At 37.9% G+C, this 23,519-nt stretch overlaps 5 protein-coding genes across 5 annotated transcripts; 2 read left to right on the forward strand and 3 right to left on the reverse strand.

Moving 5' to 3' along the window:
• Positions 1-1,109: 1,109 nt before the first annotated feature.
• PbMdhb (malate dehydrogenase) lies at positions 1,110-2,465 on the forward strand. The gene is made up of 2 exons (XM_018443034.1): positions 1,110-1,361; positions 1,548-2,465. The coding sequence occupies exons 1-2, from the start codon at positions 1,137-1,139 to the stop codon at positions 2,334-2,336; spliced, it is 1,014 nt and encodes a 337-aa protein (XP_018291890.1). The 5' UTR covers positions 1,110-1,136; the 3' UTR covers positions 2,337-2,465.
• Positions 2,466-2,754: 289 nt separating this feature from the next.
• PHYBLDRAFT_181389 (hypothetical protein) lies at positions 2,755-3,924 on the reverse strand (the record flags this gene model as incomplete). The annotated part of the gene is made up of 1 exon (XM_018438461.1): positions 2,755-3,924. One exon carries the CDS (start codon positions 3,922-3,924, stop codon positions 2,779-2,781), a length of 1,146 nt encoding a protein of 381 aa, XP_018291891.1. The 3' UTR covers positions 2,755-2,778.
• A 2,788-nt stretch (positions 3,925-6,712) lies between these two features.
• PHYBLDRAFT_145325 (hypothetical protein) lies at positions 6,713-8,379 on the reverse strand (the record flags this gene model as incomplete). Its single annotated transcript, XM_018431416.1, has 8 exons — positions 6,713-6,742; positions 6,864-7,010; positions 7,163-7,218; positions 7,316-7,415; positions 7,566-7,705; positions 7,838-7,922; positions 8,058-8,110; positions 8,250-8,379. 8 exons carry the CDS (start codon positions 8,377-8,379, stop codon positions 6,713-6,715), a joined length of 741 nt encoding a protein of 246 aa, XP_018291892.1.
• Positions 8,380-9,837: 1,458 nt separating this feature from the next.
• Positions 9,838-11,712, reverse strand: PHYBLDRAFT_168281 (hypothetical protein; the record flags this gene model as incomplete). The annotated part of the gene is made up of 1 exon (XM_018435831.1): positions 9,838-11,712. One exon carries the CDS (start codon positions 11,710-11,712, stop codon positions 9,838-9,840), a length of 1,875 nt encoding a protein of 624 aa, XP_018291893.1.
• A 1,480-nt stretch (positions 11,713-13,192) lies between these two features.
• Positions 13,193-21,239, forward strand: PHYBLDRAFT_145327 (hypothetical protein; the record flags this gene model as incomplete). Its single annotated transcript, XM_018431417.1, has 6 exons — positions 13,193-13,400; positions 13,484-15,184; positions 15,271-17,393; positions 17,462-18,976; positions 19,060-21,022; positions 21,082-21,239. 6 exons carry the CDS (start codon positions 13,193-13,195, stop codon positions 21,237-21,239), a joined length of 7,668 nt encoding a protein of 2,555 aa, XP_018291894.1.
• Between the last annotated feature and the right edge of the window lie 2,280 nt (positions 21,240-23,519).

Here is a 23,519-nt window from a genome sequence, read left to right on the forward strand (position 1 = left end):
TATTTGCTCAACAACAAAGCTAAACAGAGTGCAATGCATATATTTGACTCTAGGGAATGGCCAATCGCGTAGTCCATCTTCCTCTTCAAAGTTTGATCAGCAACAACTTCTCTGACCGTATTGGCCCAATAGAGATCTAAATGAGTACTTCCTTTCAACATCTAAATATAATGATGTCTAGCTTAAAGATATATCTATTTTTGCCTTGAGTAAAAAGTCTAGTTACTTTGAAATTATTTCTGAGAAATTCCTCATGCAAATAGGCCTTTGTTGTGGTTGTTGAAGTTATGAACGAAGTTGGTTTGAAGAAAGATTTGAGATGAGGAACGAACATTCATGAGAACTTGTGTAGGGTTTGTTTATTAAAGAAAATTGGTTGTATCAAAATTTGACAAGGTTCCTATACGGGTGTTGTGTGTTTTCCAGCTTCGCCCATCCTGATTTATTTCCTTCTTCTCCGACCATTTCCCCTTCCATTTTTTCTTGTCATCATTTACATACTGTAATTATATAATTTTTAATTATATATATATATATATATTTGTATATTAATTATTAAATTGATTAATGGTGTTCCTGATTTCATACTCCTCGGTTAGACTCAGATAGTTTTTCTTTATTGTATAAATATATACATTTTTACACCAAGGCAGGAAAGAAGCATAAGAAAATGTTGATTATCTTTATATATATAAAGGTAAATCATAATGATTACAATAATAATTATGAGGTTGAGCGTAATTATGTAGTAAATGAATGTTAACTGAAACCCTCAGAAAGCAATAGTTGCGAACATTCTCTTTGACTTTTATCCGAGTAACAAAGCTTGTTTCTTTCTTCTTCTTCTTCTTTGTCTAAAAGTGAGGGAGAAAAGGGTGCAAAATTGTATATACATTTTATATAATATAAAAACAAGAAACGCATAATTGCCAAAATAAAATAAATATACAAGGGAAACCTTTAGCCGAAGCAAAAATAAGTTGCATGCCTGTGACTAGTTTTTTTTTCAGCCCAGGGTGGCCGACCCCTCCCCTCCCTCCTCTCCCTCCCTCCGCTCCTGCAAATAAAAATGGGCGCGAAATAGGAATTCTATGATTTTTTTTTGTTACCTTTCCTTCTTCAAGAAAAAAAGAAAAATGTTCGCTGCTTCCCGTGTCTTCTCCACCGCCGCCAAGCGTTCCTTCTCCACCTCCGCTGCCAACCTCTCCAAGGTTGCTGTTGTCGGTGCTGCTGGTGGTATCGGTCAGCCTTTGTCTCTCTTGTTGAAGGAGAACCCCCATGTCACCCACCTCTCCCTCTACGATATCGTCAACACTCCCGGTGTTGCCGCTGACTTGAGCCACATCAACACCAACTCCAAGGTAAGGATACAATACAATTGAAAACTAGTTAGATATACTGTATATATATATATATAAATGGTTGGGGCGTTGTGTATGAATGCGCGTGTATGCGTGTTGGTAGAGTAAATTCAACGAGTCTGGTTGACGCGATTTTATGGATATGAATATATTTATTTACTTTTATTTTTACAATAAAATAAAAAGGTTACTGGCCACACCGCCGAGAACAACGGTATCGAGGCTGCCCTTAAGGATGCTCACCTTGTTGTCATCCCCGCTGGTGTCCCCCGCAAGCCTGGTATGACCCGTGATGACTTGTTCAACACCAACGCCTCCATTGTCCGTGACATTGCTACCGCTGCTGCCAAGCACTGCCCCAACGCTCACTTCTTGATCATCTCCAACCCCGTCAACTCCACTGTCCCCATCTTCGCCGAGACCATGAAGAAGGCTGGTGTCTTCAACCCCAAGCGTCTCTACGGTGTCACCACCCTCGATGTCGTTCGTGCCTCCCGCTTCGTCTCCGAGGTTAAGAGCCTTGACCCCAAGGATGTCAATGTTACCGTCATCGGTGGCCACTCTGGCGTCACCATTGTCCCTCTCCTCTCCCAGACCGGTCTCGAGTTCACCAAGGAGGAGCTCGATGCCCTCACCCACCGCATCCAGTTCGGTGGTGACGAAGTCGTCCAGGCCAAGAACGGAACCGGAAGTGCCACTCTTTCCATGGCCTTCGCTGGTGCCCGTTTCGCCAACTCTGTCCTCGAGGCCACTGTCGGTGGTAAGAAGAACGTTGTCGAGCCTTCCTTCGTCCAGTCCGACATCTTCGCTGCCGAGGGTGTTGAGTACTTCTCTACCAACGTCACTCTTGGTCCCGAGGGTGTTGAGAAGATCCACGCCGTTGGTCAGGTCACTGACTACGAGAAGGAGTTGATCAGCAAGGCCGTCCCCGAGTTGAAGAAGAACATTGCCAAGGGTAACGCCTTTGCCCAGTAAAGCAGCTTCCCTCTACCCCCACTTTTTTTTATTAGTCACCAAAAAAAACAAAACAAGAATCAAAGATGTAAAAAATTAAGGTGACTTTTGTGTAAAATAATAAACAAAAAAACAAAAAACAAAATATGTATGTGTTGTTTATTGGTGTTTTGGGCATGTTGATATATGAATGTATGTATATTGGTAATTATTATTGGTACTTGCACTTGCACTTGCACTTGCACTTGCACAAGTGTTGATAAGAAGTATAGGAGGAGGAGGGGCTGGTATTGATAGTATATAATGTAATATAATTAAAAGTATTATTATAATTAAAGTTAATTGTAGCTTATATATATATATAATATGGGTGTGTGTTATCTGATTAGATTCAGTGGAAGTTTTCTAGATAAATCAGATTAGATCTTTTTCTTTTTTTCTAAAAAATAAAATAAAAAAATAATCATTTCATCGGTGCCTTGACTTCCAGGGCATGTCCTCTCCTCCGTGCCCAAGCAGTGCAGGCCATATTTTGTTGATCACATAAAGTCAAAAGTACTTTGCGCTGAACAAGCTTGGCTACTGCCTCCCAATCATCAACCTGGTGACATTCCTTCATTTCAAAAACTGACAGAGACGGGCAGTATTGTACATATGCGTGCAGTGTCGCATTAGTCAATCGAGGACAGTTATTTACCGACACTCGCTCAAGTAAAGAGCCTCTGAGCTGGGCAAGTAACAACATGCAGTCGTCGTCAATATCACATCCAGCCAAGCCAAGTACTACAGCCCGAGTGTGCCGTGCTATCAAACTGATCGACTTGTGTGTGATTCGATGACGCTCTCGAATCCGCCCTACATTCAAATGTCGAAGGCCAGGACAAGAAAGTGCAATGGCAGACACGGAGACATCTGAAATCAGGCCACATGCTCGCATGTCGAGATGTTCCAGAAGAGGACAGGTCTCTGCTACCTTGAGAATAGCCTCGTCTGTAATCCGGTAACACCCCGCAAGAGACAAATATGTGAGTCGTCTGTGACAGAGAAATGCAGAGAGAGCGGTGTTTGTGAAATAATCACAAATGTAGACATCCAGATGGCTGAGTTGGGTTGCATGACGGGCAATTTTTTCAAGTGGTACATCAATTGTCTTGTATTTGATCTTGCGCAGGGACAGACTTTGAAGAGTGGTCCGATACATTGGTACATGAGAGATGGGGGATAAGTCGTTCAAGACATGGTCATCAATATGGATGACATGGCTGGTATTGATTATTTGGTTGATTTGGGCTGTTTCCCTTGGTCTGTCTTTTGTTTTGTCATGCGTAGTAGGATCGGAAGAATCGAATATGTCCTGTTCTGTGTATTCGTTGCTAAACACAGACGCAAATTTTTGCAGGGCCATAACTTCCTCTTTGGTATCGTCAAACTCAACCTTGCGCCAAACAGCGCGCATTGTACAGTCGTGCCATAGTCGGTTGACAGACATACTGGCTAGTCTTCCAGCGTATTTTGAAGTAGTTTCCGACTGGTGGTCGTCAAGAAAGGATATGACATGTGATACGATTTCTGGCAGGCAAAGAGCTAGATGAGTTGGAATGGACTGCATAGATCAAATGTGCTAAGAGAAGGAGGAATAAACGAATAGAATGAAAGAGAGAGAGAGAGAGAGAAAACTGTGCTTCATCACGAATTAGAAAGAAGAAGGAAAAAATAATAATAATTATAAAAATAATATAAAAAGATAAAGGTGGGGGAAGATCGAGATGTACACATTCTTGCGTTTTCCATTTTCAATGTGCTCACTACTAATGCTAATGCTAATGCTAATGCTGATGATAATAATAATAGTAATATATTCCTTGAGTAGCTTTTGGCTTTTATTCTCTCTTTCTCTTATATATACATATATCATATATACATATATGCATATATATAAATTTATTCATTTCATTTATCTTCTTTTATGCACCCCAAAACTTGCAACTTCCCTCCAATTCAACAAGAAACACACATATGTACAAGCAATAATCACCCCCTTTTTAATATTTGACTTTTCTTGGATATATACACACATACACAGCCGTACAGTCCTATAGACATACAAACGTAAAGCTGTACAAGTATACAAGTATCCGAGCATATCAGCTCACATACACACAAAGTCAATTGCTGTTCTTGGTTTTATTTTCTCTTTAATTGTTTTTCTTAGCTTGATCTTATACACACAATATACTGGAGCACGCTATTTTACATATATATATATTATATTTAAAAGAAAGAAAGAAAAAGATTTCTTGTGAGTCAAACAAATTGAATTTTCATTCCAACTGCCAACGAGATGGTCCACTTTACTCGTTACATTTACTATTTACTATTTATAAGAATATTAAATGTATATAGTATCTACAGGCTTCTTTTTTATTTGATTCTATATACACCATTTGCGTGTTTATTCTAAATAAGATCTTATTGACTAATTACTTTACAGTTCAATTTGAGTAAGGTCCTCAATCACAACACTAAAAGCCAAAAGCCAAATAAATAAATAAATAAGTATTACAAAATGCTATTCTTGGTTTTTCTTTAAATCTCAAATATCAAATCTCAGGAACCGTAATAAGTCAATTCCATTCATCAGAACACCTGTCATTCATTCCCTACCCCGCAGTCGATAAAGGAGACTTAATGTCAAAAGAATCCGGAAATTATCCTTATAATATTTGTGCACGTTTGAATAGAATGAACAATAAAATTAAGTAAAACAAGGTTTGAATCCCTTAAATTGCTTGTGAACTACCCACTACGGGAACTAAACAGATAGATAAATAAATAAGAGGTGGCCCCGGGGAGAGAGAAGGGGTTTCTTGGGGTGGGAGGTTCTTACCGGGGGGTCTCTCAAGGGGAGATTCTTTTCTATCACTGTAGTAAATGGCAGAAATTACAACTCCGCGTCCGTAGGAATTATACGGTCCCGTATATCACTGTGGTAAATGGCAGCATTTATAACTCCGTACTCGTAGATTCTTTAGCAAATATGATTTGTGGGATTTCAGATTGTTTTTGCATCTAATCCAATCAATTGCTCTAAATATGGTAAATTTATACCTTTTTAGGTACTTTAAATTTTCTTATAATTGGTCCAACAAACTTAATGTTTTATAGCAAAATATTTTTATTTTTGACTTTATTAATAGTAAAAGTAATAAAATAAGGCTCTTCTTTAGCCTTCTCATATCTATAGCATTGCCTCTAACAAAGGGTACTAAAAAATAGTAGACGAATGATAGAATAAGTATGTAAAGAAGAAGACTATGATAATTTTAAATTAAATAATAAGTATAGTAAAAGTTTAACTTAAATTGTAAGATCAAGGTCTCTATAAACTACTAGATATCGCTTTGGCCAGAAATAAAAAAGGGAGTTTCGTTTAACATTACAAGAGCTATAGCTATATATCATTCTATCTATAAAATATGTGTATGTGTGCTTATCTTGTAAGGCTTTGATAAAAGGTTTTGTGTTATAGGGTCTTGTCATAGATCTCTTGCTTAATATTGTTATCGCCTAAAAGCTATAGGTTATTGGTTAGTACTTTGTAAAGCCTCAAAGACTTGTCAACAATAGTAATAGTGAGAAGAAATAGAAAGAAAATGACTTTACGAAATAAAAAACGTTCGCATTAAAAAAAAATATCAGTAGGCATGACTGTTTCTGGTATAAGCTCAGATCCAAGGTACGAAGTTCATAGGGCTTGTTTGACCCTCTAGTTGATTTTTCTTTAATCAAGCAAGTAGTTCTCTCTATTCGGAAATCAAGATGGTTTCCTGGGTTGATGACGAGACTTTCATCTTCAAAATATTTCTCTAGAGCCAAAATAGGATAGAGATATTCTAAACTTGGGAAGTGCTAGATGGTGTTCAAAAATCTGCCATTTCTTTCCAAAATAAGGCAGCTTGTTTCAAATACTCGTAGATTTTTTTCTACAGTGTCTGCCATTTACTACAGTGAGATCAAAATTTCATACCGCACAATATACAAAAGATCTCATATCCCCCCGCAACATTACAAAACCGATAAAAAATATTGATATGATGATTCTTTTTTAATCTATTAGTCTCAAAATTAACTCTTCTTTATCACAATCTCAAGTAGAAACACTGTATTATTGACTCCTCCCTCTCTTTTTCATATGGGGTCCCTAACATTAGGGTATTAAAGGAGTACCTTGTATGTGTATATACATGCATTGTTTAAGGTTTAGACATAAAGAACAATGACTTTATATATATAAAAATAAATATAATGGTAGTAATACAGATAGAAAGGAAAAAGAAAAAAAAAGAAAGAAAACTTAATTTATTATAATCCATTTGTTTTGACCCCTTTAAATCAACCTAACTTATAGGCACACCATCTGTCACAATCTATACTTTGTGAATATATATGTATTCTTTAAATAATTTATAATATGCCAGGACGTCTAGTAGTTTTGGAGCATCCGGAATATATATTTGTTCCATAAATACAACCTGTCTGTTTTATCACATCCTCATGTTTCTCAAAGTAGTTAGTGACCACCCCAACAATTTCTTCGAATTGACCTCTATAGTTGTGATCAGCATCGGGAATCAGTGTAAGCGTGTGGTTCTGGATTTGATCTGAGAACATGATAGCATTGTAATGCGGTACAATCTTAAAGGATATATACATATCATTCGTGGATTTATGGATTCGTTTTTTTAATAATAAAAATAAACAATAAACAATAAGTATGCATTTTGTATACATCCCCTTTCCATCCCTTTTCGTCCCCTCCCCCAGTCTGTGGCTGCTTATTTATATACCTCGTCTTTTAATCCGTGACAAGTCAATACTGATGTTAATTTAGGGATTTGTGTCACTGTAGATAATATTCTCTGTAAGTCATGCAACAATAACAATACTAGCACTGGTACTAATAAAGTGTCGAAGAGTTTTTTTAAGGATATAATTCTCACCAAAAGAATTGTCCCAGTTGATGAACTTGTTCACTTCTTTCTCAGTAACCTTGATAGTTGTTATCTTGTCACGCTGTCTCACAGTCCAATTGAAATAACCCTTTTGTTTTATGTGTGTATAGAGTTTATTGTTATTATTATTGTTATTATTATTTTGGAATTATTGCTCTTCCTTAAAATATCCAATCTTTCATTTATTTGAATAAACTATGTAAGTCAATTACAAAGACCTGACAGATCCCAAGCTTACCTGACGCCTTAGCCCTTCTCCTATCTCGGGTCGGTTCCGGTGAATTTGATTATCGTTCATCTTGTAGCGCCCAGAAATATTGACACAATGAGGAAGAGGCTTAGTGCATTTGGCAGCATATTGAAGACATGCCAACGACCCTAAAAAGTTCAAAGAATAACAAGAATAAGAACAAGAAAACTAAGGTTGTATTCTTATCAGAGAATTATTCTAAAGTTTACACGCAATCATGTATATACACGCATGCATGTATGTATGTGTGTATGCATTACCGCGAGAATGGCCTATAGTGCCAAACAACTCATAACCCAGTTGTTCAAAATGTGATGCTACAGTTGCAATATCGTCTGCGTCTTCCTAAAGAGAGAAACCACTTATGTGAGTACACTACATATATCTCAAGTGATAAGGATATTAATAACTATTATTTTCTTTTTATTTATTTTATTATTTATTTTATTCATTAAAGCCATTATTGTTTTCCTTACTTACTTCAATATTGGCGTAACCGGCCACACCTTCACTTTCACCATTCCCCCGAAAGTCTAAGCGGAATGTAGTGTACGGTAACTTTTCTGACATTAACCTTTGAAATAAATAGTCCTTATGCCCTGATGAGCTTGTCAGAATGACATTGGTAAATAATCAATTTGGTCATAGAAAATAATATGTATATAAGCATACCAAGTACACCATGAGCAATAATGATCAATCGAGGTTTATGCCAGGTTGTATCATGTTGAGTTTTTCTGGTGAGAATCCCAGCAATGCCTTCTCCATGATTATTTTTGATGACGATCTTTTCAACTTCCATGATTCTTTTATAGCAATGGCAACAAAAATAAAGAAATGTGTTATATATCTTTTTCTTAAAAAATATATTATTCTTATTATTATTGTTACAAGTAAAAGTACCACCAAATATACAGAGTGTGCACGTCCACGCTTTAGAGGTAATCTTAAGCACAAGGATGAAGGGTGAGGAAGGGAAGGAGAGAAGGAAGGAAAGATATTAGGGAGGTTTGTGCAAACTTTGTAACAAAATTAAAAGGGAAATTGCTCACCTAAAATGGAATAGTTTACTTCACACCTTTTAAACTTTCGAAATCCCAATTTGGAATTTCCAAAACACTTTTAACCAATAATCTTTTTTTATTTTTAATTGCTAGGCTAACGATATATTCAAAGCAAGATGTAGAAATAAAATATAAGTTAAAAATGTGCTTTTAAAGATGTAAATAGTATATTAGCATGGCTTCTTTTATGTCATTTTTTTTTAAAAAAATTAATTATATGAATTATATATATTATGCACTCTATTACAGGTTCTGCAATTAATAATATAGTTTATGCCAATTGTTTGACCAAGCATTATCAAACTATCAACTCAATCATTAATACGAATCACTTTTAATTAGTTTAGCTATTGCATTTCCCGACCGTAATTTGCATCTCAATATGAAAATGAAACTTCAGAAAATTGGTAAGCCATTTCTGTGTATATTAGTAAATTGGAAAAACAAAATTGTACAAACCTCCCTTTTTATGCATATATTTGCACCAAAGAACCCCAGAAACAAACAAAGCGTTGCTAAACTCACTGCTAAACGCAATTTTAATTTAAGTGATAGTATGTACATATGTGTAGCTATATAGGTACGCACAGACAAAATCAGAAAAAAAGGCCAAGTAGCTGCTGTTAAAGAGTAAGAGAAATATGTTGACCGTAAAGGCATAATATTTTATAGAGGCTACCAAGATCTATATATATACTCTTTACGAAAGTTATTGGTATACTTCTATCTCTTTCTCTAAAGAATCTATTTTTTTGGTGCACTTAGGCATTCTATTTTTTGCCCTGACGATTTTCAGAAAGAGTTTATAGTTTAATATTAATGAAGAATATCAATTTACTAATTAACCTGATATTAGAAAGCCTTTTCCTTACACCGAATGTGATATACAGTCAAGTTCATATTCATCCTTATACCCATTCAATATTTAGCTTATTTTGTCTGAAAATTGATTTTAGGACCTACCTAAAAGAAAGTGTCTAAAATTTACATCACACAAATTATTGCGAATAGGCATTATTTAAACGCAAGGTCCGAAGATAAAGATTTGATAGTGAAGATCAATCTTCGGACCAAGGAAGAAGTTATCTATTACTTTAGTCTTACACTTGATAAAGTAAGTCATAAACTTGAAATCAACCGGTGCCTAGTGTAACTTTTAATAAATATATGTATGCTTTTAATTATTAAACGGCTTCTCAATCTAAATTATCGTAAACTTGATTCCAGATACAAGTATCGATTACATTAATATCTTCAGAAACTATCCTATTCAAGGATTGGAATATCCACGAAAAGTTTCCTCGATAAAAATCGCTTCTCCAATCATCCATTTTCACCAGTCCATTACTGTCACGGGAATCCACTGATGTATCTCCAACCTTTTTATTATGCTCATAATTATCGAAGAACTCGATAGACTCACCGAATTCGCGCTCATATAGCTGTCGCATATTCCATGTCTCAAATAGATCATCGTCCAGGCCTCCAAAAATATGATACCAATTCGACCACATTGTACTATTATCCGAAGCTGGTCCCCCTTCATCTGCCTTGCTGTCCTCGCAAAAAAGCCTTTTCTCCCGAATTTCCATTAGGTTAATTAAGTTTTTACTATCAAAGTTGGATTGGGAGACTTTGAAACGGATATCGTACAAACGTAAGAGGTGAATATTAGACCAAGACATGTCGAGCTCAACCTTTCCCGATTCTTCATCCATAGGACCAAATACAATCATGCCATCTAAATATATGTACTCTAGATATTTGCAGTTAAAGGACAGATAAGAAAATGCTGATACATTCAAACTTCCTTTTGATGCCTTGACCATTCTTAACCCGTGGTCCAAAGATTGGTTGTTTAAATGTCCAGAATTAATCATGATTCCATTAAAAACATCGAGTCTCTTCAGAGCTGGGAACCGATCTAAAATGACGTTAACTGAGACAGCAGAGCCACAAATATGAATGTTCAAATCAACAAGATGCGGGCACCCGACAATCGTTGTTGTCATCTCCTGGATTTCGAAACCTCTTTCATCTCTTTGAAGAGTGAGCGTTTCGATTGTGGACGAGAATGATTGTGTCGAGCTCTGAACAATACTTTGTAGTAGTTCGATATTGATGATAGGAGGAGAGAATATGTGCGTTAGACCCTTGATAGGGATGTTAAACTGAGAAAGGATATTCCAATAAATTAGGTGTTGTTGTTCTGTACTCCCGGTAGTGCGGATACTGATATGGCTGAGGTGTTGAAACACATTTGGAAGGGATTTCAGGATAGAAATAGTTTCTTCTTGATGTAGATCTAATGTCTCAACTTGATCTATGCTTATCCACGCCAGTTTCTCCAGATTAGGATACTTGCGCGCAAAATAACAAATCCATCGAGAATCAAAAAGTGTTCCGTAAAATGTTATCATCTTGACTTTAGACTGTTGGTTTAATGTGGGGATTCGAGCCACATCAGTCGGAGAGAGCGGAAGGCAGGTGGCACTTAGGATAAGGGTATTCAGTTCATGTACACAGGAATTGAGTTCCGCAAATTCATCCAACGTAAAAGATATTGATTCGCAGTTCCTTATGCAAACTGATTCCAGGTGATCGAGATGTGGCAAGCTTTTCAGAATCTTAAGAAGTTCTGTTTTGACATCTGGATTTGTTACTTGTGATAAATTAATGTTTAACTTCGTCAAGGTTCCCCAGAGGTTCCAATTTGATATATTCCCGATACGGATGCCACCAAGGCAACCTTCGTCAATGAAAAGGCGCTGCAAATTCGGGAAACGTTGTTGTAGTGTAAGAAGGTCCTTTTCATCAGAGAAATTAGCTGTAGATATATTTAGTTCTCGGACATAAGCTCTACGATATCCATAAATTCTTTCTGCTCCTGGAGACATTCCGCATGCGGTATCCAACTTTTCTTGGGTAGTTATATTGACGATCCCCCACAATACTTCTTCAAAAGGGGCTCTCCATGCTTTACATGTAACAGAGCCAGCCAATTTGTCGCCGGAAACCACTAAGTTAGCGATACGCGATAAAATCTCAAACGGCAGTTCTGAAGCAAGCATTTGAAAAGAAAGAAAGGAATGAAATGAGCAAACTAAAACATACGCGCATATATTTAGGGAAAGATTTTTTAAGGGTGTTCAAATGACAAAAGAAAAATACAAGAGTCTATAAAAAGATTTTGTTACACCGTGGTTGTGTAAAGAAGTTAGTGTGGTATTGAGATGTAATGAAATGGAAAATAGAAAAACATGTTTATCACAATATATTTGACCAGGCCTTTGTGCTCCTGGGGCTTAACATCCTTTGTAATATCAAGAGTATTGATGAATAACTTTTATACACCATTTTAACTAATGTTTCGCACATATATATATATATATTATGCGAAACATCAGTGAATTTTTTTTATTGGTAATATATTTATCACCATTTTTTTCTCAAAGTCTATACTTATAAATAAAATGAAATATCAAATTATCGGTTGAATTGGATAACCAGTCATTACTAGCTCACATAAAAAAACAGTTTTACCTTTCAAGAATAGTCTGAAATGTTTTTTGTTTTGTCTCCATTTACCTGGTAAAATTATCTTATATGTTACATTTTAAAAATATTGAATGCCTTTGTAGTGTTGTTGGTTGTTTACGTGAAAAATAAGTTTGTCCTATGCTTACTTTTACAGTAAACATGTTCTTCTTCTTCTTATTGATTAACTTTTACTCTAAATAAGGTAATTGTTGTGTAGTATCTTTCAGGACAAGAAGCTTAAGGCTAGCAGAATATATATATATATATATATATATATATATCGGAGATCAAAATATAATATCCCATTAAGGAACTGCTCAGAGAAAGAAAGAGAGAAAAGAAAGAAAGGTAACAGTAGTATAAGGTAAGTTCATAATTAGTTTACGAATAGCAAATATTTTCTTAATCCAAGATAAAGGAACCAGAAAACATATCAAATAATTCGCCTTGAATTTAAAGTAATTGGGTCGTAGAAACAAACATTTGTTGTCTAAAGATCTGTCTCTCAATTTAAGGTTGCATATTAAGATATTTTTGGGTTAAGCGTCTTGACAATTCTTTTTAAAGAGTTGTAATTGAAACAAGAGATCCTTTAACTCAGCAATGCTGTTAGTATCATCTTCTTCCTTTAATCAAGTAAATTATATATAATAAATCCTTTTATTTTTACCATGCATTAGCAAAATAACAAACAAGACAAACAGAGAATTAGAGTGGCATTGACCAAGACTAGCAGTCACTACGACTCAATAAAATTTGAGGATGAATCTTTTTACTGAACTATTGGAGGGTGAAATTCATGTGACGTAGCAAAGAAAACATACGTCGACTGGCACCTTTAGAGCGGGACGTGGTTGCAAAGGAGATCAATCGACCCTCTTCCTTTCATTTTTTGTATATTTTGTGCATCCTGTCTTTTCGTTTTTTCTGACACTCAGAAATAAAACAGAAAAAAAAGACATAAAAAAAAGCCCAATCTATAAGCCATTGTGCTTTAATTTCATAAAAATCATGGATAACTCTCAATCCGGAATTCATGTTCCCGTTGGTAGTACACCATCCATGTACAATCCAAATCAGCAGCAATACTATAACCAATACGCGTATGAAACGAATAATCAGGAACAATCTGCAAAAAGTTATGAAGATAGACTCAACGAAAAAGCAAAGAAATGGCAACAATTACAAAACAAGCGTTATGGCGAGAAACGCAAGTTTGGTAAGTCCATTCAAAATCATCGATTGGAACAAAACTCATAGATTACGAATGTGTTTATTTATTTATTTATTTTTAAAAAAAAGGTTTCATCGAGCATGAGAAGGCAGATATGCCTCCTGAGCATCTGCGTAAAATCATCAAAGACCACGGTGACATGTCAGCAAAGAAATTTAGACATGACAAGCGTATCTATCTCGGTGCATTGAAGTATGTACCTCACGCCGTTCTTAAATTGCTCGAAAATATGCCCATGCCTTGGGAACAGGTTAGAGAAGTCTCTGTCCTGTATCACATTACTGGTGCAATTACATTTGTGAATGAAATCCCATGGGTCATTGAACCAGTCTACATTGCTCAATGGGGTACAATGTGGATCATGATGAGAAGAGAAAAGCGTGACAGACGGCACTTTAAGCGTATGCGATTCCCACCATTCGATGACGAAGAACCACCACTGGATTATGGTGACAATATCATGGACGTTGAGCCTCTTGAGGCAATTCAGATGGAAATGGATGACGAAGAAGATGCAGCTGTGTGTGATTGGTTTTACGATCCAAAGCCTTTATTGGATACGAAACATGTTAACGGCACTACATATCGCAAGTGGCGTCTTGATCTTCCAATTATGTCTACGCTCTACCGTCTCGCCCACCAATTGCTGTCAGACATGAACGACAAAAATTACTTTTATCTCTTTGATCTCAACTCATTCTTCACAGCAAAAGCCCTTAGTATGGCTATTCCTGGAGGTCCTAAGTTTGAGCCTCTTTACCGTGATATTGATACTTCGGATGAAGATTGGAATGAGTTCAACGATATTAACAAAATCATTATTCGTCAACCTGTACGAACCGAATACAAGATCGCTTTCCCCTTCCTATACAACTCTCTTCCTCGTAGTGTGCGCGTTTCATGGTATCACTACCCTATTGTCGTATATGTTCGCTCAGAAGATCCGGATTTACCGGCATTCTACTTTGATCCCATCGTTAACCCCATTTCATCACGAACAATTGAATCAGCTGGAAAGCAACATGAAGATTCCATATTTGGAGACGGCGATGAAGACACTGAGTTCAGCCTTCCCGAGTTTATCGTTCCTTTCCTCGATGAGACCGAAATTTCTACAGAAAACACAGCAAACGCCATTGCACTTTATTGGGCACCACATCCGTTTGATAAGAGATCAGGTCGTACACGACGTGCACAGGACGTTCCTCTTGTAAAAAACTGGTATCTCGAGCACTGCCCTCCTAATCAGCCCGTAAAAGTGCGCGTATCCTACCAGAAGTTGCTCAAGTGCTATGTACTAAATGCGCTCAAACACCGTGCACCAAAAGCACTAAACAAAAAATACCTCTTCCGCAGTCTAAAATCCACAAAGTTCTTCCAGACCACTCAATTAGATTGGGTTGAAGCTGGTCTACAAGTCTGTCGCCAGGGTTACAACATGCTGAACTTGCTAATCCATCGTAAGAACCTCAATTACCTTCATTTGGATTACAATTTCAACTTGAAGCCTGTCAAGACCTTGACCACTAAAGAAAGAAAAAAGTCAAGATTCGGAAATGCATTCCATTTGTGCAGAGAAATTCTCCGCCTCACCAAACTCATTGTGGACTCTCATGTACAATACCGTCTTGGAAATGTTGATGCTTTCCAGTTGGCAGATGGTCTTCAGTATATATTTTCCCATGTGGGTCAATTGACCGGCATGTACAGATATAAGTACCGATTGATGCGACAGATCCGTATGTGCAAGGATTTAAAGCACTTGATATGTAAGTTTTTTTTTTTTAAAAAAAAAAGGTTATTTTGGTCAACATGAGCAAGGAATATTTATTATGTGTATTGTTTTGTATTATAGATTACCGTTTCAATACTGGACCTGTTGGTAAGGGTCCTGGTGTTGGTTTCTGGGCTCCTGGATGGAGAGTCTGGCTTTTCTTTATGCGTGGTATTGTTCCTTTGCTTGAACGCTGGTTGGGTAACTTGCTGGCTCGTCAATTCGAGGGACGTCACTCCAAGGGTATTGCTAAGACTGTCACCAAGCAGCGTGTCGATTCTCATTACGATCTCGAGTTGAGAGCCGCCGTTTTGCACGATATCACTGACGCTATGCCTGAGGGTATTAAGGGTAACAAATCGAGAACAATTCTGCAGCATTTGTCTGAAGCATGGAGAGCATGGAAGGCCAATATTCCCTGGAAGGTACCTGGCATGCCCACTCCAATTGAGAATATGATCTTGCGTTATATCAAGGCCAAGGCCGATTGGTGGACTAGTGTTGCTCATTACAATCGTGAACGTATTCGTCGTGGTGCTACCGTTGATAAGACTATCTGTCGTAAGAACTTGGGTCGTCTCACTCGTCTTTGGCTCAAGGCAGAACAGGAACGTCAGCACAACTACCTCAAAGATGGTCCTTATATCACAGCCGAAGAAGCTGTCGCTATTTATACATCAACTGTTCACTGGCTTGAAAGCCGAAAGTTCTCCCCTATCCCATTCCCTCCACTTTCTTACAAGCACGACACTAAGCTGCTGATTCTTGCTCTTGAGCGTCTTCGCGAAGCTTATAGCGTTCAGGGTCGTCTTAACCAGAGTCAACGTGAAGAGCTTGGTCTGATTGAACAAGCATACGATAATCCCCACGAGGCTCTTTCTCGTATTAAACGTCTGTTACTCACTCAGCGTGCCTTCAAGGAAGTCGGTATCGAATTTATGGATCTCTACTCTCATTTGATTCCTGTTTACGATATCGAGCCTCTCGAGAAAATCACGGATGCATATCTTGATCAGTATCTATGGTACGAAGCTGACAAGCGTCATCTCTTCCCTGCTTGGATTAAGCCATCTGACTCTGAACCCCCACCGCTACTGGTATATAAGTGGTGTCAGGGTATTAACAACCTTACTGAAGTCTGGGACACATCTGAAGGACAGTGTAATGTTATGCTTGAAACTCAGTTCAGTAGAGTGTACGAAAAGGTTGATCTTACTTTACTTGGCCGCCTGTTGAGACTCATTCTTGATCACAATTTGGCTGACTATGCTACAGCAAAGAACAACGTTGTTTTGAACTACAAGGACATGAACCACGTAAACGCTTTCGGTCTTATTCGTGGTCTGCAGTTCGCATCTTTCATTTTCCAGTACTATGGCCTTGTTTTGGATCTACTAGTCCTTGGTCTTCATAGAGCTAGTGAAATGGCCGGTCCTCCTCAACTTCCTAACGACTTCTTGCAGTATCGCGATGTAACAACCGAGACCAGACATCCTATTAGATTGTACTCGCGTTACATTGATCGTCTCCACATCTTCTTCCGCTTTACAGCAGACGAAGCCCGTGATCTGATCCAACGTTACTTGACCGAACATCCTGATCCTAACTTTGAGAATATTGTGGGATACAATAACAAAAAATGCTGGCCTCGTGATTGCCGCATGCGTTTGATGAAGCACGATGTTAACTTGGGCCGCGCCGTGTTCTGGGATATCAAAAACAGACTGCCTCGTTCCTTGACATCTATTGAATGGGAAGAGAGCTTTGTTAGCGTTTACTCCAAGGATAACCCGAACTTGCTCTTCTCTATGTCTGGTTTCGAAGTCCGTATCTTGCCCAAGTCCAGAAGCATGACTGAAGAGTTTACACTCAAGGATGGTGTTTGGAATCTGGTGAACGAGCAAACCAAGGAGAGAACAGCCCAAGCCTACTTGCGAGTAGATCAGGAGTCGATGGATAAATTCCACAATCGTATTCGTCAGATTCTGATGGCTTCTGGAAGTACCACTTTCAGTAAGATCGCTAACAAGTATAACACAGCATTGATCGGTCTGATGACCTATTACCGTGAAGCTGTTGTCCACACACGCGAGTTGCTTGATTTGCTGGTCAAGTGTGAGAACAAAATTCAAACACGTATCAAGATTGGTCTCAACTCCAAGATGCCTTCCAGATTCCCTCCCGTTGTATTCTATACTCCCAAGGTAAGATAATTTATGCGGTATAGTTTTTGTGGGTAGTACTCTGTATATTAAACACGCTTTGTTTTTAGGAATTAGGTGGTCTTGGTATGTTGTCCATGGGTCACGTTCTTATTCCTCAGTCAGATCTGCGCTGGTCAAAGCAAACAGAATCTGGTATTACTCATTTCCGATCTGGTATGAGCCACGACGAAGATACCTTGATTCCCAACTTGTACCGCTACATTCAGTCATGGGAATCCGAATTTGTGGACTCCCAGCGTGTCTGGGCTGAATATGCCTTGAAGCGCCAGGAGGCAAACGCTCAGAACAGACGTTTGACACTTGAGGATCTTGAAGACTCTTGGGATCGTGGTATTCCCAGAATCAACACCCTCTTCCAAAAAGACAGACACACACTTGCGTACGACAAGGGATGGCGTGTTCGCACCGATTTCAAGCAATACCAGGTTCTTAAGAACAATCCATTCTACTGGACGCACAGTCGTCACGATGGTAAATTGTGGAATCTTAACAATTACCGTACGGATATGATCCAAGCGCTGGGTGGTGTAGAAGGTATTCTTGAACATACTCTCTTTAGAGGTACCTACTTCACTTCCTGGCTCGGTCTTTTCTGGGAGAAGGCTTGTTTTTCCGGAGATACTTTCTTATTGCTCGCCGATGGTAACGTCAAGCTTGCTCGCGATATTACTACCAAGGATCAGTTCATGGGTGACGATGGTTCTCCCCGTACTATTATTGAATGTGTTGACGGTGTTGCGCCTCTTTACAAGGTTATTCCTGTATCCGGTGAAGCACTCGAGGTAACCGGTAACCATATTCTTTGCTTGACTACCACCAGCAAGTCTAGCCTGGTGTGGAGCGACGAAGATAAAATATACACTGTACGTTGGTTCAGTGATGAGAAGGGTGCCCAGGAGTTCACAACCGACTCACTTCAAGTTGTCACCGATCTTGTGGACTCCCTTGAGGAAGATATCAGTGCAAAGGATCAGGAGTACTTTTCTGAAATGACAGTGCGTGAATACATGGCACTTCCTCCATCCTTCCAGAGCACTTGGTTGATGTACCGCGCTGAGCCAGAAATAACCAAACATAATCAGTCTATGGTCGTCGCTATCAAGGCTGTCGAGTTGGTTCCTGAACCTCAGACCTATTACGGCTTCCGTATCGATGGCAATCAACGTTTCTTGCGTTATGATGGCTTGGTTGTCCACAACTCTGGTTTCGAAGAATCTATGAAATACAAGAAGCTTACCAATGCACAGCGTAGTGGTCTTAACCAGATTCCTAATCGTCGTTTCACTCTCTGGTGGTCTCCCACCATTAACCGTGCCAACGTTTACGTCGGTTTCCAGGTCCAGTTGGATCTTACTGGTATCTTTATGCACGGAAAAATCCCTACACTCAAGATCTCCCTCATTCAGATCTTCAGAGCCCATTTGTGGCAAAAGATTCACGAAGCATTGACTATGGATTTCTGTCAGGTGTTTGATCGTGAATTGGAAGCTTTGCAGATCGAAACTGTCCAGAAGGAGACTATTCATCCTCGTAAATCGTACAAAATGAACTCGTCTGCCAGTGTAAGTATATTAAAAATTGCGTGATGCAAGTAATCCAAAAAAAAAAGAAGAGAAAGACTTATCTTTCCATGTTGCTTTTATAGGATATTTTGCTGTTCGCTGCTTACAAGTGGCCAGTTTCACGTCCTTCGTTGTTGAACGATCCTAAAGATATTATGGACGGACCCACAACTACTAAATATTGGTTGGATATTCAGCTTCGCTGGGGTGATTTCGATTCGCATGATGTTGAGCGTTATACTCGTGCAAAATTCTTAGATTACACTACAGACAACATGAGTATTTACCCATCGCCCACTGGTCTCATGATTGGTGTGGATCTCGCTTACAACTTGTACTCTGCTTACGGTAACTGGATTCCTGGTATGAAGCCCTTGGTTCAGCAAGCCATGGCTAAGATCATGAAGGCCAATCCTGCCCTTTATGTGTTGCGTGAACGTATCAGAAAGGCCCTCCAACTTTATTCATCTGAACCTACTGAGCCTTACCTTTCATCAACCAACTACGGCGAGCTTTTCAGTAATCAGATCATTTGGTTTGTGGACGATACCAACGTATACAGAGTCACTATCCACAAGACATTCGAAGGCAATTTAACTACCAAGCCCATCAACGGTGCTATCTTCATATTCAACCCACGTACTGGACAGCTCTTCCTCAAGATCATTCACACGTCTGTATGGGCTGGTCAGAAACGTCTGGGTCAGTTGGCTAAGTGGAAGACAGCTGAAGAAGTAGCTGCTCTGATTCGTTCTTTGCCAGTCGAAGAACAGCCCAAGCAGATTATTGTTACTCGTAAGGGTATGTTGGATCCTCTTGAGGTGCATTTACTCGATTTCCCCAATATTGTCATTAAGGGCAGTGAGTTGCAGCTTCCCTTCCAAGCTTGTTTGAAGGTTGAGAAGTTTGGTGATTTGATTCTCAAGGCTACTGAGCCTCAGATGGTCCTGTTCAACCTGTACGATGACTGGCTGAGAACCTTTTCTTCCTACACTGCATTCTCTCGTCTTGTTCTCATTCTGCGTGCATTACATGTTAATAACGACAAGACCAAGATGATTCTCCGTCCTGACCGAACCACTATTACCGAGCCTCATCATATCTGGCCAACCCTGTCGGATGAAGAGTGGGCTAAGGTGGAAGTACAGCTGAAGGATCTTATTTTGGCAGATTATGGCAAGAAGAACAACGTTAATGTGGCTTCATTGACCCAATCTGAAATCAGAGATATTATTCTTGGTATGGAGATCCAGGCACCATCTCTTCAGCGACAACAGATTGCAGAGATTGAGAAGCAGACCAAAGAGCAATCCCAGTTGACAGCCGTGACCACCAAGACTCGCAATATTCATGGTGATGAAATGATCGTAACAACCACTAGTAATTATGAGAACGCGACATTTGCTTCCAAGACAGAGTGGCGTATTCGTGCTATTTCAGCTACCAATTTGCACTTGAGAACCAACCATATCTATGTGAACTCGGATGATATCAAGGAGAACACCTATACCTATGTTCTTCCCAAGAACGTATTAAAGCGATTTATTACAATTTCTGATTTGCGCACCCAGATTGCAGGCTTCATGTATGGTGTCAGTCCACCAGATGCACCAAATGTCAAGGAAATTCGCTGTGTGGTTATTCCACCTCAGTGGGGTACACACCAGACAGTCCACTTGCCAAACACACTACCAGAACATGAGTATTTGGCAGATTTGGAGCCTCTGGGTTGGATTCACACGCAGCCCCAAGAATTGATGAATATCTCGCCCCAAGACGTGACCACTCACGCCAAGTTGTTGGCTAACAACAAGTCCTGGGATGGTGAAAAGGCTGTTGCACTCACCTGTTCTTTCACACCCGGTTCGTGCTCCCTTACGGCCTATAAGATTACTCCGGGTGGTTTCGAGTGGGGCAAGAACAATATGGATACCAGTAGTAATCCACAGGGATTCCTGCCTACTCACGCAGAAAAGGTACAAATTCTCCTGTCAGACCGCTTCCTTGGTTTCTTCATGGCTCCTTCTGAAATCTGGAACTACAACTGTAAGTATTAAATATTTGTAATTGTGAGATTTGAGCTAATTGTTGTTTATATATTATAGTTATGGGAGCTCAATTCAATGCGAATATGAACTATCGTCTGGTATTAGACGTACCAAAGGAGTTTTACCATGAGTCACATCGTGCCTCTCACTTTATGAACTTTAGCAGTGAGATGGAGACTGGTGGAGAAGCAGATATTGAGGATTCATTCGCATAATAAATGAAAATGTAAGCTAGCATGTGTAGATCATATGAAGTGCGAAAAAACACGAACTAGCTATTGTGTATATCTAAAGAATTAAAAAAATGAAGTTTCTTTTTGCTCTTCATTAATTGTAAGTAATCAGTTTCTGTGTAAATGGTTATAAAACTTGTATCAAAAATGTAATGACCTTTAAAGTGTTTGGAGAATGGAATGTTTGGATTGAATTTTGATATTATTATAATAATTACTAAAAAAAAAAAAAGAAGAATAAACGAGGGAGTTATCAATATGCTCTAAGGGTTATCAGATAAATTGGAAAATATATTGAATAGGAAGATATCGTTCAGTCTCCATTATACTTATATTATCCATGGACAAACATAAGAAAAACTATATCTAAAAACTATTATTTAATATACTGTCATTATAGTAAAAAGCAGGATTTATATCTACTTTATAATATGCTATCATAATATCATGTTTACATATATTGAGAAGAGCATAAATAACATTACTGTATTGATAACACCATGCTAAAGGATTACAGAATCTGCTTATGTGTACAGTGTGGATAATCTTTTGGGACCCACACTTTCAATGTCCGCCATTTAAAAACATCGTTTAATGGTGTAAATATCGATATTGTCATTTTTTCATCTCTTAATATCTCCATGAATATTGGTCTGTGTTTGGTCAAACAAGCACTGGGCATCATGGATCAACTTGTTAAACAGCTTTACTTAATAAAAAAGACACAAATTCTTGATTTTTTTTTAGGTGCATACCCTGAGGGAACTTTTGGATCAAATATGCCTTTGTGGTGTAAATATCCAGAATCCTATTAGTAAATTGTTTTTTAGAGTAAAAAAATGGGATATCTTGCTCAATATTTGAGTAATCAATGTCAAATAACGTTTAAGTAGTAGATAATAGTACGCTTTACCAGTTTACTTATATATATAAAGTAATTTTGCTTTATGTATCTGGATTTATAGCTGATTGTCTTAATTTGATTTGCCAATTTGATCAAAATGATATTTTTTTTATTAAGCAACTCTATTTCAGCGATAAATTGAATAATATTTCAAATTATAATATCTTTGACTGTATATAGTTTTGAATATTTCTCTACGACTTACACCATTAATAATTGTATCATATTGGATGCATTCAGAATGTGGGGAAGCTATTATCCTAAAGGTATAAACCCGAAGAAAAAGGAGCTATAATTTCATGCATTTGTGTGTGGGGACAGGGCCAATACTGTAAGCGGTATTTAAAAATGGGTAGACTTCAAGACTTTCATTCACTTCTTTACGTCAAATAACTCGAGAAACAAGGCATATTACTAAACTCGCTTTTTTGAGACTCACCTTTAGTGTCAAAAATAGGCTGTACATGTAAAGGTGCTAGAAATAAAAGTAATATATATATATATATATATATAGTCTGTTGGTATAGCATTATATAAAGTTGTATATAAAACGTCATCCACTAAATATTAGGAACAAAATGTTTCGAAATTCTGCTTTGCAAGAAATTCGATGAGAGGGGAACGGATTCGATGAATAAACGTAGACGTACCGATTAGTTTTTTTTAAAGTATATCTATTTTCTTTCTGTACCTTATCGTATTATTAACAGTGTGTGAATATCTGGGCTGAAAAAGAAAATATGATACGTATGATGAGTCTAGTGATAGTGGGAAGAAATAAGGGGACTGAATGGTCGCACAGCCATATTCCCTAAAGATAATCACATTCCTTTATCTATACTGTAGATATAAAATAATAATGATTACAGATAAAGTAGCTCTGTTTTTCTTCTTCTGTAGAATAAGGGCGATACTATAGTTTAATGATTGGCCAGCTCGTATTCTTTCTTTCTATATTCATCTTTAAAGTAATTCTGTCAGTACAAAACTTAATAAGATTCGGATTACAACTTCTTTGAACTGAAATTCTCGGCCAATAAGAAGTAACACTCTTCAATGGTGTCACTCTTGTCAAGTATTTTGTGATTTATAGACAAAGAGGAGGAATATTGCATAATTTTATAATAAAATTATGTGCGAAAATATGGTTGATAACAGCTAAAATAAAAAGAAAATTATTGAAAATTCATACATCTTTATACCCTTTTTTTTTTACACCTCAAAATACATTATATCTATTTTGCTTTGTTTTTATTTATAGCCATTTAATAATCTCTTGGGAAGAATATCTCAATATACCCTGGCTATAATAATACAAAAATCATCATCCAAATATCAGTAAATAAGCTTTGTACAGA

The sequence above is a fragment of the Phycomyces blakesleeanus genome, assembly GCF_001638985.1.
Source record: "Phycomyces blakesleeanus NRRL 1555(-) unplaced genomic scaffold PHYBLscaffold_10, whole genome shotgun sequence".
NCBI lineage: Eukaryota > Fungi > Mucoromycota > Mucoromycetes > Mucorales > Phycomycetaceae > Phycomyces > Phycomyces blakesleeanus.

What these genes read in the sequence shown, in the direction of transcription:
- PbMdhb (XM_018443034.1), top strand. Translation starts at nt 1,137, where the DNA reads ATGTTCGCTGCTTCCCGTGTCTTCTCCACCGCCGCCAAGCGTTCCTTC. An exon ending in ACATCAACACCAACTCCAAG is followed by an intron (nt 1,362 to 1,547) that starts GTAAGGATACAA and finishes TAAAATAAAAAG; the next exon opens with GTTACTGGCCACACCGCCGA.